We start from the raw sequence: 12,998 nt of genomic DNA, 5'->3' as shown, positions 1-12,998 counted from the left end.
GGCGGCCCCTCGGACGCCCTCCAGGGAGGGGACAGGGTGGCCCTTGCTGTGGGGAGCCCCTCAGATGCCCTCCATGAAGGGGACAGGGTGGCCCTTGCTGTGGGGAGCCCTCAGACACCCTCTGTGAAGGGGTGGGGGGTGGTTCTTGGTATGAGTAGCCCTCAGACACCCTCCATGGTGGGGACAGGGTGGTCACCTTGCTGTGAGGAGCCCCTCAGACACCCTCCATGAAGGGGAGAGGAGGGTTCGTGCTGTGTGGAGCCCCTCAGATGCCCTCCGTGAAGGGGAGAGGAGGTTTCGTGCTGTGTGGAGCCCCTCAGATGCCCTCCGTGAAGGGGCGGGGGAGGGGGCTTGGTATGAGGAGCCCCTCAGACACCCTCTGTGAAGCGGAGAGGGCGGTCCTGAACATGGGGAGCCCCTCAGACGCCCTCCATGAAGGGGAGCCCCTCAGACACCCTCTGTGAAGCGGAGGGGGTGGTCTTGAATGTGGGGAGCCCCTCAGATGCCTTCCATGATGGAGATGGGGGGGGTCCTTGCTGTGGGGAGCCCCTCAGGTACACCTCCCTATCTCCCCCCTCCAAGGAAGGTGGAGAGCACTTCTATGAGTAGCTCTCAGTCACATCCCTGATGCGGGACCAGCTGTGGGCAGCCCCACAGACACCTCTTCATCCCCAAAAATAGGGTACGGGGGAAGCCTCTGCATCATCAGCCCCTCGCCACCCTAAAGCAGGTAGTGAGGGGGTCCTCTCTGTGGGGAGCCCCTCACTCCCTGTTCCCCCGCAAAGGGAGGGGTGAGGGCGCTGGTGATGGAGGGTCTCGTGTCCCAGGAGGCTGGCGCGAAGCCCCCAGCTCCGTCCCTTCTCCCCGAGAGAGACGGGAGCCCCGCCAGGCTGGGACAGGCCATGCTGGCAGGGCACCGGGGACGGACGGTGCTGAACATATTTCATGAGTAAAAATAGACCTTTGGTGTTCAGAGCCAGCTGTCACCTGCCCCACTAACCGGCAGACAAACACATTCCCGCAGAGGTTCTGCCTTTCCCTGAAGTTTCTCAGGATGCTTTCCATCCCCTGCTCTCGCTGGGTAGTTAAATTTGTTGTCTTCCCCCTTTCACCGTACCTGAATCTGTGTCCCTTTGCCACCGGGCACATCCCTAGGGAAGCCACCGGTGCATCGGGGTTGTAGCACACAGACAAGTGCGCCTGGTTATATGGGTCCAGGTGACAGCTGGGGTGCCACCAGACCTGCAGGATTGTGAACGCTGTGGTTAAGCTCTGGAACAGCCCGCCTGTGCTTTGTTTTCTCTTGTCTCTTTTGATTTCTTCCCCCAGCTTTCTCCTGTCACTGATTCACTCTTCCTCTAACTAACTAGCCCTCATACTCGGCTGCCGCAAAAGCTCAGGGCATTGTTTTTCCATCTGTTGTTGCTCTTAATTGGATTTTCTCTTAAATGCTATTTGCCTGGTTTATTTATGGAAGGGGAGAAAAGTGTAATAAAGCATCTCTTTTTAGAAGTATTTAATTAGACTTGTCTTTACAAAACATACTTATGTTCTATAATAGCAAATGACTCCCCCTCCTCATTCCTTTTCTTCCAGTGCATCTACAGCACCTTCAGAAAGAGCACCTTTGGTAAAGACTGTTTTAGGGGTAATTTGTTTCAGACAAAAATATATGGTCTGCAAATTGTTTTTCCTGTGGTTACAGTGATTTGAGCCTAATGGTTAGAGCCTGATTGTGCCTTTCAAGTAGGACCAACCCAACGGGACGCGTAATACCACTTAAACAGTAAGGGAGTTCTTCGCTGGGAAGTCTTGAATAACCGAGCGGGTTTTTTTATCATTGTCTTTTCTTATTCCTTTCAGACAGTGTTTGTTGGAAAGAACAAGCCGCAGAAAGATCCCCTGAGCTCCTTCCGCTGGCAGGGCTTCAAGTTGGAAGAATATCTCATCGGCCAACCCATCGGGAAGGGCTGCAGCGCCGCTGTGTACGAAGCAGCTATTCCTTTTTCTTGCGATCGTCGGGGGCGTGCGGAGGGCAGCCATCTCGCAGGGCGGGGGCCGGCCGTGCAGCAGGATCATGGCTCGGCCTCACAGGCGGCTGAAGAGGAGCCCGTCGTGAAACACCAACCGAAAGAGGCTTTTCCGTTAGCTATCAAAATGATGTGGAACATTTCGGTAAGGCGTGGGTTCTTAATCTCCTCGTCTGTCACTGGGAAAGTCCAGCTGAAATATTTAACACTTCAGTGTTGAAAGCACTAATTACGTAGCGCACGATGAGCGTATCAAAACAAAGCTGTTGATATGTGACATTGGAGATGTCAATTGTTAGCGAGCGGTCCCAGAGCAAGGTAATTAGCGTTCATCATTCCTCTGGAATTGGCATTGAGAACTGCTGGTGGTGAAGTTGTTGGTTATGGCGGTGATGTTTGTGGAAAGGAAGTTGTTCTGAAGCTGGCTGTAATGGCATGGTGTAAGAAATGGAAATCCACTGCTGCCACTGCTTTAGGAATTGGTGTCCTTGTTGGTGTCAGGACAGAAATAGATTTTCTTGTGCAAAGCACGGCTGAGGTGCGAGTCAGTGGTCACAGGGGCAGGGCAGTAACCTGCCTGCTGGGTCCTCTTGCCGTGAAGTGAACGGGAGAGATCTGCGCTGGTGTTTCCCAGCCCGTGTGACTCTCTGATGATCCACACCCTCAGTGTGCATCACATTGTGAATTTCACACTTAAAATAAGATCCACGTTGCTTGTCACTTGGAAGAGTTTTTGTGGCACTTGATGTGACAAGTGGATATTTGAAGAGACTTCCAAAATGCCGACATCTGAAATCCCTTGGGCTCCAGAAATACCCTGGCATTTAGCACTGGGCTTTTCCAGTCAGGTTTGGAAGTTGATGGTGAATGTAAACATATAGCTCAGAGTGGTAACAGTTGAGGATGCATTTGAAGAGACAAATGGATTTCTTTCTGCAAGTAAAGGCCTTGCCACATGCCTTAGTAAATTCTTTAATTGCCTTCCCTGATTTTCAAAGTAGAGAAGGGAGTCCCTTCGATTTAGTCTCGGTTGATCTAACTCCAGATACAAAGCCAGCGTTGGGATTATCTGCTTTCAGTCTGTATTGAGGCTGGATGATTTTGGAGCTTAACCAACATGGCGTGTCATTGCTGTTGCAGGCTGGTTCGTCAAGTGAAGCCATCCTCGATGCTATGGGCCGAGAGCTTGTTCCAGCCACGGGGGTTGCCTTAGCCGGAGAATACGGAGCCGTCTCTGGCCGCAGGTACAGTCACGATGGAGACGGCGGCGGCTCTCAAACGGTGACGCACAAATTTTACCCAGCAATTAATTTTGCAGCACATTTGTACTGTTAAGATGGCCAGAGGTTTCTGTAATAATTCCTGAAAGTAGGTAAAAACAAAGTCTTGGGATTCTTAATGGCTCAGGAGGAGTATGCGTGTGTTTTGTCTAAAGGACGGTGCCTTCAGAAGTGCCGCACACCTCAAACATCACGCAGGGACAGGCTGCTGGCTGCCTTGGGGATTTCTTCTGCGGTGTGCTTTTCTCCAGCACAGTTAGGAAACCACATAGCAATACCGCTGTTCAAATAGTGATTTAACACAGTCTTGTTTACTCTGAGGAGCCGCTCGTGGCACAGCTTGTTGGCGTGGGGGGAATACCTACAGGTAAACTGTGCCGGCTTTGATGGCATAGTCCAGAAGGGCATTGGAAGGGCACGAGAGTAATTGGGGACCAACTGGGGTCCTGCCAGCGGTCTGATGGGTGACTGTGGCTGAGCACTTCTGTGCCGCGTCTCTTAGTTTCCCCATGCGTAAAACGCTTTGATATCTGCGGAGTTAAAGGCTGGGAGAATCTACTTCTGATTAAACATCATTTAAATGTGCATCACGGTGCTTTTTAATTACAGAAATACACACCTGCAGTCGGTAACAATTTGACTGTATTAAACATCAAACAATTTGACTGTCATACAATTTGACTGTACTATTCTAGAACTGGTTTGGTTGTAAAATGGGTGCTGGGCAGGGAGGTAGAAACTGGCAAGAAAGAAAGTGGAAAATGACTCGGTTCCCACTCTTGCACCCAAGTGAGAAGTGAGCAAACAGGACGAAGGTGGAAAATTAGACGGAAACTTTTAAGTTATCCTGAGTTAGCTATCTTTTCGTTAAAAAACGCGTCTTTTTGTTCGATTTGAAACAATGGGGTCCGCAGTCCAGATTGTCTGATTTAAATTTCAAATACATCTCAGCTGCCAATACCAATGAATAATGAATGCTGTGTGGTACGTCGCTCGCTGAGAATGCAACAGAGCAGCCAAAGGGATATTTGACATTCAGGAGAGGAGAGGGGAGAGATCTGCTTTGCAGCTACAGATAGGTAACCTGCCTTTCATTGTAGTGAGTGCTTCCTGCCTCTGCCATAAAATAGAGGGTCTAAATTGATATGCCTAGTGTGAAGCTGAGTTTTATTTTATGTCTAGCAAAGTAATTGTGTTTGGGTTTTTTTTTTTCCTCTAAAGCTGCTGTTGTAGTTCTTTTTGAACCGAGAAGCAGCCTGTGACTAGCTCTGCCTTTGTTAGCAGCAGGGAAGGGCTAGTAGAGTTTGAATAAAATTAAAGGCTGCATGTTAAGTGTAAGGTTTTCCAGCAAAGCTTCTTTTGCTGCGCTGGTAAAGCACCAGTATTTCCTGTTCAACCATTGTATATAGGGAAATCCAGTTACAAGAGAGTCCCAACAGCCACAGGTGTAGTCTTGGGCTGTGTACCCTCTGCTGGTGTACCGCACTGCCTTGATGATGGTTGGCTTTGCTGTGGGAAGCACCAGGGTAGATTTTGGACTCCGGAGAAAGTGCTGGGACCTGCCCGCTGCTGCGCTGGATCTGCTCAGGCTGTGGGTGCTCTGCATCAACGTGGGAAATGCTGGGCTGAGGCGCTGGTTAGGAAATTGGCCGGGAGGGCAGGGAGGTTGCTGTCGCTGTTTGGTTTCCAGGATGTGAACGTTTGAGTATTTGCTTAACGTGCAGTCCTGTAATCTGTACTGGGAAACCTTAATGCTCCCCCTAATAAGGTTTTTACTGCAGAATAAACATGTTTATTCCAACTGTTTTGGAACCCTTGGGTGGGGAGGACGGGCCGTATTAATGAAAAGTTATTTCAGAAATAGCAGAGATGTGCCTGTGATAAATCAGAACTGACCAGGAGACCGATGTAATCTGTGATATCTACACTTTTGTGCAGAAAACCTGTCCTTGGGAGGAAGAAGTTGCAGCCTCATCCAAATATAATCCAGGTGATCCGAGCATTCACATCCTCAGTCCCTTTGCTGCCCGGAGCCTTCGCAGACTATCCTGATGTTCTTCCGTTAAGCCTGAATCCCAGAGGGATCGGTCACAGCCGCACGCTCTTCTTGGTGATGAAGAAGTAGGTAGAGAGAAGCTTGTTATGCGACTCAGGCTTTTCGTGACACTGCCCAGTGGGGCTGTGTGTTCTGCTGCTGCACGGGTCCTTGCAAAAACTTAGCCTGGGCTGCTGCCAAAAAGCGGAGTATGCTCTTGGAAATGCCTCCAAAGACCTGTTCCAAGTCCTTGAGATTTTAACTCTTGTTCGATGATGAAGACAAGCTGTTCTTTTTAATAATTACCCCAAATTAAAGTAAGAAATGTGGAGCTTGTCCCCATTTGTCTGCCCTTCTGAGTCTGAACTTCACCCCTAGTCCGGATACGCTGCTAGAGACGGAGTAGAATCAGTAATGAGATTTATTAGCGCTCGGCATTTTTGGCTTTCTCAGTTGCGTTTTGGTTTTGAATGAGTACTTCAGTGGCACTGACATAAAAGCACCTTCTGTTTCCCAGTCCTTTGTTCTGCCTGCGTCTGGAGAAGTGCTCTGTCCTCTCTGTATTTCAAGAATATGTTCTGTCTCCTGATTAGCACATCTCCTCATTTTGCTCGTACAATCTGCATTATTAATCTGCCTCCTCTTTCATGCAAAATATAACACCAGTACATAAAAACATGTAAGAATGACCACTGTAAGAATGACTGCCATGCTGTTTAAGAGGCTTATTTTATTCGCAGTTGTTGAACTCGGGTGAGAGTGCTGAAAATTCAGTGGTGGGTGTTGTTGCAAAATAGAGGATTTGAGAGCAGCAGACAGGGGAGAGGTGTCAGGTTGAGGCTGGGAGGTGGGAAGGCGTCGCGGAGGTCAGGAAGAATTTGGCACATACAAGCCTGCTGTATCCCCAGCCAGCCAGCACTGAGGTTGAACCGCAGGCGATAAGCTTCCAGGTTGCTAATTCAGAGGTTTTCCTTGTTCTGACTAGTTATCCATGCACCCTGCGGCAGTATCTGAGGGAGAACAGTCCGGATGTTGGTCTCTCCACAATGATGATTTTACAGCTCTTGGAAGGCGTGGACCATCTTGTTCGACACGGAATCGCACACAGAGACCTGAAGTCTGACAACATCCTGGTTGAATTTGATTCTGGTATGTAGATCGCTGAGTAGAAATGCCAATTAAGTCAGGCACAGAAGTGATGCAGTCATGTAGGTATTTGGGGAGGTCCTACTCAGGTGTGCGTTTTGGGGGAAAAACGAGTAACAAACCCTTTGAAGAATCTCGAGTTTAGTTTTTCGCTTACCACTTGCTGTCACTGCAGCACTGGGGAAGTCATTTATCCTGTCTGTGCCTCAGGTTTGGATCATTAAAACAGACTTGAAAGGAGCGTTGTGCTGTAATCAGATGGAGAGATGCAGAGTATTGCTGAGGTTTTGCGTTGCACAAACAGAGCAAATGTTGGCTGGAGCAGATGGGCATATAGTAACGCCAAATCGATGATGCTGGAGGTGCCTTTGCTTCAGGCTCTTGGCGCTGTCGTCTCTCACTAGCCAAATAGCACAGCGTGGTTCTTAAAATCCCACCTCTCGGTGGGTCAGGTTGATAGTGATGCACCCTGGGATGATGAAACATCAACTGGAAGGCAAGGAACCGACAGCGTTAAAGCCAAAAGTAGTGTTTGCGTCGTCTTGTTCTCCTGTGTCGTGGTTTGGCCTCAGCCAGCAACAAAGAACCACGCAGCCGCTCGCACAACTTCCACAGTCGTGGAAAAAGAAAATGACAGGGCCAAACTCGTGGGTTAAAAGAGTGCAATTTAACAGAACAGCAAAAGGAAAAGACGAAAACGCGATTACAGTACCGCCGCGAAGCGCACCGACTGGACCCGGACCCGCACCGCCGCAGCCCACCCCCGAATGGCGACTGCTCTCCTCGCCCCGGCCAGCTCCTCTTATAGCCCGGGCATGGGTCACCTGGGATGGAATACCTGCCCCCTGCCGGCTCCGGGGGAGATTAACCCCATCCCTGCCAGAACCAGGACATCCTGTCAGCCTCTCTAACTGAGATTTGAATTACCTGAGCTCTTCTTTAGCCCGATTGAGATTCGAACGGGCAGGAAACAATAGCAGGCAGCCGGATCTGTGTAATTAAAGGTCTTGGTGCAGCAGCTGTGGAAGGTTTTCAGCAATACTAATGCCATCCTTCATTTCTGTAAGGAAAAGCTGGTGTGGAGCAATGCTGAATGTGGTTAGGAATGATGTAAAGCATCGATTTTTCCGTGTCGGAGTCTGGAGAAGTAATGATACTACTTTGCAATGTTTGACTTGTCACCAAGGACAAGGACTGGTAACAAATGTAAAGGGTCTCCAGCCTTTTGCTATAGCTGAGCGTGTATCTATGTATCTGTAGCTTTTGCTTAGATAAAAACAAAGGGGAAAAAATGAATATATTCCTCCGTCATGGATGACTTTCTAACTTTAAGTGCCTTTCATTTGATGGCATCTGCGATGGTTTTTGAGACACGTGTTAGATGGGGAACAATAATATTTTTTAAAGAGGAAATGGAATAAAAAGTTTTGTTTTAACAAAACCAGTATTTCACCTACAGAGGAGAAGCAGGAAAAGAGCGCGTGTATGTGCTGATTCCTGGGGGTTTTGAGCTTGTTCCTGAAGACTGTCTCTGGTGTGCATGTGATGTGGTGTCTGATACAGCCAGGTACACCCGAACTGAACACTAACTCTGCTAGCCCCGTGTCGTTCGCAGCTGGTTGCCCCTGGCTGGTCATCACGGACTTCGGTTGCTGTTTGGCAGATGAAAACATCGGCTTGAGACTGCCTTTCACCAGCTCTTACGTGGATCGGGGCGGCAACGGCTGTCTTATGGCACCCGAGGTAAATCTCCCTCTAGTAATGGTTTGTGTTGCTGGTTGTCTGCTTGTCCTGCTGTCAGGACTGAAAAGTTTCAGCCTGTGGTGCAGGCTGTGACAGGAACCTGAAAAAAGGTGGGATTAGAAGGTCTAGAAGCAGTGGAGGGTGTGCGTACACATCACTTTGCTGTGGTTTGTCCCCGAGCCTTCCCCCCGCGTGCGCACTTGCTTATGTGGTCTCAGCTGGTGTGTGCTCGCAGTGATACCTGCCGAAAGCCTCTGCAATCGGATCGATCATTTTCTACCCGTTCCTGCTTATTGACATAACTCGGTCATGCAAGACGGGACCTGTGGCTGTTTACTGCGTAACTAATCTCACCCTGTGCTCCCTCATGGAGAGCTGTGTCCTGTAAAGTGGCGTAGGAGGTCCATGTCCTAACTTGACTTATGCTTGCTGAACATCTCTGCGTGAATTAAAAAAAACCAAATCTCTTCAGACCTGTGCTGAGCAGTTGTCAAACAGCCACCTTGAGCGCTAAAAGGTGAAACGTCATCAGTCGGTGTTACGAGGCAGATTTGACCTTTACCACAAAAAGTTTGCTCTTCAGTCTTTTCTCGGGCCGCTTTCTGTGTAGCTATTAAAAAGGTTTATGCAGCAGTCCTTGTGTTGCGACAGTAGGTTTTGGGTGAAGTTCAAGGTGGTTGTGAAACAATTTACAGTTCCTTTTTATTTCTCTGATGATAACCGTAATAAAAGCGAAAACACCCTTAACTGTCTGCTTGACCTGGAGCACCTTGCCTTGCATTGCTGAAGTGCCGGCGCAGTGTTGGTTGTTCGTCTGCATGTCTCCTGTCTGCCTAAAATCCCAGAGCGGAATAACCCTCGGGACTCTGTGAATGCTGGTCAGGGGCAATGACTAAAGCCTAGGCACAATGACCGAACTCCTCCCAGTGTCCTGCTGGGCTGAGCAGTGTCTAGAGCACGCCAATAGGGAATATTTACACCAGAGATTTAGATGAAATCTAGCTTTCATTTCAGTCTCGGTTTATTTCAGCGGAAATGCTGACTCGACCCTTGAAAATGAGTTTTAGCACAGAGCGTATACTCGAGCTGTTTATTTGAACGTCGCCATCTCTGTGACAGGTGATCACGGCGTCACCTGGTCCAGGCACGGTGATCAACTACAGCAAAGCCGATGCTTGGGCTGTCGGAGCAATCGCCTATGAAATCCTCGGCATGGCCAATCCTTTCTACGGCCACGGGGACTCCACTCTGGAAAGCAGAAGTTACCGTGAAGACCAGCTGCCAAGCCTGCCCGATCGCGTGCCCCTTGAGGTGAAGCAAGTGATAAAGATGTTACTTCAGAGGGATCCCAACAAGGTAAGAAACTTGTCGTGAAGAAGTCGTCTAACCAGCCTGTGGGAATATTGTTTATAGATCATTTCACTCCAGAGGGCTCAGGTGTAATCCAGGTATCGCTGCAGCCCAGATAATGATCAAAGACAAGCAAAAGGTCTTTGCTGAAGTACAGTGCGGGCGCTGAATTCAGTGAATTCAGTGGATGTTTGTAGCAGGGACTGGACCTTAAATTGATGGGGGTTACCTGCAGCTGCCTGATAATAAATAGCGACAAAGAGCTTTTTTATTCATGGAGACTTTGCGGTGCCTTTGGGGAGGCCCGGGGGACTTTTGGCAGTGTAGACGCTACATGCTAGCGATGTGACAGGGTTGCAGCAGGATCGGCTAATCTTCCCTTTCCTTCTTTTTGCAGAGATTGTCTGCTAGAGTTGCTGCTAACGTGCTTCACCTAAGCCTCTGGGGTGAAAGCGTTCTAGCGTCCAAGACCCTGAAACCCGACCAGATGATCGCCTGGCTTCTCTGCCAGTCTGCGGCCGCTTTGCTCACGGACAGACTAGTGGATAAAAGCCGGGTAGAAACCAAAATGAAGATGTGCTTTTTGGCAAACCTTGAGTATGAAGACCTCTGGGCAGCACTATTCCTGTTGCTGGCCTGGAGAAGCCGGTCCGAGTGAAGAGTACCATCTGGAACACGACCATGCGATAGATAAACGACACTTTCTAAAGGCACGTAGGAATCTGTCCTCTCTGTCTGCCTGGAATCCTGTAGCGCTTTAGGGAGCAAAACTGCAGGGCTGTGTTTAAGAGGTTGTTGAGTTTATCTCTAGCAAGTGTTAGTACACGCTGCTTTTCTCTCCCTGCTAGAGGAAATGCTCTTGCTTCGTTACTCTCTTGGTGTGAGGGTTTGCGGACCTTGCAGGTGTCCTGAGGTACGTGGTTGGTTTTGCTCACATTCGGGAATTCATAGTTGACTTCGAAGTCATGTGTTGGGTGAAGCAAGTTCCCTTTCAGAAGGGGATGTGTGTGGGAGGAGGCACCGTCTAGCTGCTCTTTACACGGAAGCATCACGGATTTAAACAATACACCGAGAAAGCTGAGCTAGCAAAGGGACGTGCAGTCTTTCTTTTCATAGGGAAACCGGCAGTGGTCTTAGGATGATACTCCTCCGCAGCTGCAGACGTATGTTGTTATAAAATGACAGCCTAAAAGCCTCCTAGTGAGGTGCTGACTGGTAACGTGAGCGTCAGGAGCTAGTCGCTTCTTACGATAACGCACTATTAAATACCTCGCTAGTTGTATGCAAAATAGCACAAGTACAATGAACCCCAAACCCGCTTATATTTGTTTCTTGACTGTTGTATTTGTGCAGTGAGTGCTGCTGCAGGGTCCAAAGCCGAGTCAGACTGTCCGGTTAGGGATAATACTGCAACCGAAATGGGGCTGAGGGGCAGTGCCTGCTTAAGGAGTTCAGTCTGATGCTCTTCTGGTTTGCCTGCCTGGTTTTTCTGTTTAACAATGAAGTTTATCCTTTGGTTGGAGAGTTTGGAAGACATCGATGTTTAAACAACAACAGTGGTCTTTATGAAAACCTCATTCGATTTCATGTCTGTAATTGTGTTTAGAGGAACTTGGGGAGAAAGTTGTTGCACAATAAATTGAAGATTAAGCTCTGCTGCTGAGTGGGTGCTCTAAATCTAGTTCTTCTCCATTCATGGGATCCAGACGTTAGGCTGTGGAGGCCTACGGGGCAATGTTCCCCTGATTCAGTGGTGTCTTAAAAGATCATTCAGCTCTTTCCAGTCCCTTCTCCGGAACATGTTATTTTATACCACCGAGTGGAGTTTCCCGAAGAGGAACGGACCTTGCCTCCTGAATGTGCCCGTTTTGTACTCTCCTGAACGGTAAATCACTGGCTGCTCTTGCAAATTTCCAGGTCGGTGACACCGTGTGTCAAATGGCTGATATCGCTAATCATCACGCAGTAACGTGCCATCAGGGTCTCACACGTTGAAACGGCGTCTAGTTCGGCAACAGTGCAAAACTACGTGCCAGGGAGCAGCCCTGCTCATTTTGCCTGTGAACACGGCACACCTCTGGGGCTGGAAAGAAGGGAGAGCCTGGGAAATCATAGAAAATGAGCTCTTTGGGGTAAAATTTGCAGAAAAAGAACTTTTTAATCTTGGTCTGACCCTAACCGAAGCTGCTGCTGCTGCTTTTTTCTTAGGTACTGAGTTCCTGCAGCACATTTTTAGCTGCGATGGCTGCCTTGAGTTTGTGTGCGTGCTCTTCCCTGAGCTCTGTGCCCCCATCACTAGCAGCGAGGCCAGTTCCCCAAACACTGTCTCTGGAGCTTTTTGAAGAGTCAATACTGTCACTTTTTTGGTAGATCTCAGCTCTGACTTCTCTTTCTGTTGTTCTGCTGTTTCTCTGAGCCAGCAAGAGCTGGTTAGCTCAGCAAGGCGCAGCTCCGCTTCTTGAGTCTTTCCTTGTCCCGCAGTAGCGGGTGTGGAATATACACACATTCCGCGTCCAAACCAAGTGTGGAGTGGGCTTTCTGCTGTGTTTTTTTTCCCTTTGATTTTTCCTCCCAGGTCCAATCGCTACACGAGCAGGGAGCAGAATTGGGAGCCGGAGCCATCTGATTTCAAGCGTGTCGTTATTAGGTCAATCAGGGTTTGTGCTGTGCTGGTTAACTCCAGACATTGCAAACTTGCTTCCCCTGGAAATCATCTCATTTCATCTCTCGGGCCTCAAAAATGGCCTTAAACGCTTGTCCTGCAGCACTGTCTCTGGTTCTTAAATCCCTATTATTGCTTCTCGTGTGCTTGCATTTTGTTTGTCTACGGTTCTGCTGAGGTTAGACTTTTTTGTTTTGTTTTGTTTTCATTCACTGCCTGCCTTTCGTTAATGAGACATTTTTTATGATTCTTCAGCATTCCGGGTGCTTTTGTCAAGTGCAATTGAAAAGCACATGCTGTTAACGCAACAAATGCTGCCTTATTTTCTGCAAATGCCCGAAGGGGAGCAAAACCGGAACGTTTCCCAGCGCGTCCCTCTTGCCCCGTCGTGCTAATCCCTAGGCTGAAGACCCTTGCTGCCGCGTTTGTCCCCGGTGTTTGCCGGGAAGCAGACCATGCCATGGGGAAAGGGGGCGGCCGGGAGGGGGAACGCGAGGCGCCAGCCGAATGTGTGCCCTTCCCAGAGCAGCGAGGTGTCCGGCTGTACTTTGAACCCCGGGAAGGGCGGAGGGAGGCATGGCAGAGGCGGCTGGCCCTCTGCCCGGCTGCGGCGCTCCAGCCGAAACGGGACAGGCTCCGCGGCACCTCTCGCTCCGCTCCGTGTGGGACAGAGGGTTGGAGGCTGTGGGGCAGGATGAGGTGCCGGCTCTGGGCCGGCTGCAGCCAGCTGCTGCCCCGGGAAGTCTGGCTCC

General features: G+C 49.5%; 2 protein-coding genes across 2 annotated transcripts in view; both read left to right on the top strand.

Moving 5' to 3' along the window:
• PINK1 (PTEN induced putative kinase 1) overlaps positions 1-10,261 on the top strand; it is a 14,693-nt gene extending 4,432 nt beyond the window's left edge. Inside the window, exons 2-8 of the mRNA XM_009889984.1 lie at positions 1,864-2,175; positions 3,171-3,274; positions 5,249-5,431; positions 6,331-6,494; positions 8,107-8,234; positions 9,354-9,590; positions 9,982-10,261. Of these exons, the coding sequence (XP_009888286.1) occupies positions 1,864-2,175; positions 3,171-3,274; positions 5,249-5,431; positions 6,331-6,494; positions 8,107-8,234; positions 9,354-9,590; positions 9,982-10,242 (1,389 nt within the window). The 3' untranslated portion in view covers positions 10,243-10,261. The remainder of the gene's footprint in view (positions 1-1,863; positions 2,176-3,170; positions 3,275-5,248; positions 5,432-6,330; positions 6,495-8,106; positions 8,235-9,353; positions 9,591-9,981) is intronic.
• Positions 10,262-12,822: 2,561 nt separating this feature from the next.
• Positions 12,823-12,998, top strand: part of AGMAT (agmatine ureohydrolase (agmatinase)) — a 2,944-nt gene continuing 2,768 nt past the window's right edge. Inside the window, exon 1 of the mRNA XM_009889983.1 lies at positions 12,823-12,988. Within this exon, the coding sequence (XP_009888285.1) occupies positions 12,823-12,988 (166 nt within the window). The remainder of the gene's footprint in view (positions 12,989-12,998) is intronic.

This window comes from Charadrius vociferus, unplaced genomic scaffold, assembly GCF_000708025.1.
Source record: "Charadrius vociferus isolate BGI_N301 unplaced genomic scaffold, ASM70802v2 scaffold838, whole genome shotgun sequence".
NCBI classification, from domain to species: Eukaryota; Metazoa; Chordata; class Aves; order Charadriiformes; family Charadriidae; genus Charadrius; species Charadrius vociferus.
The sequence above is the reverse complement of the archived record's forward strand: the minus strand, read 5'-3'. Positions and strand labels throughout refer to the sequence as shown.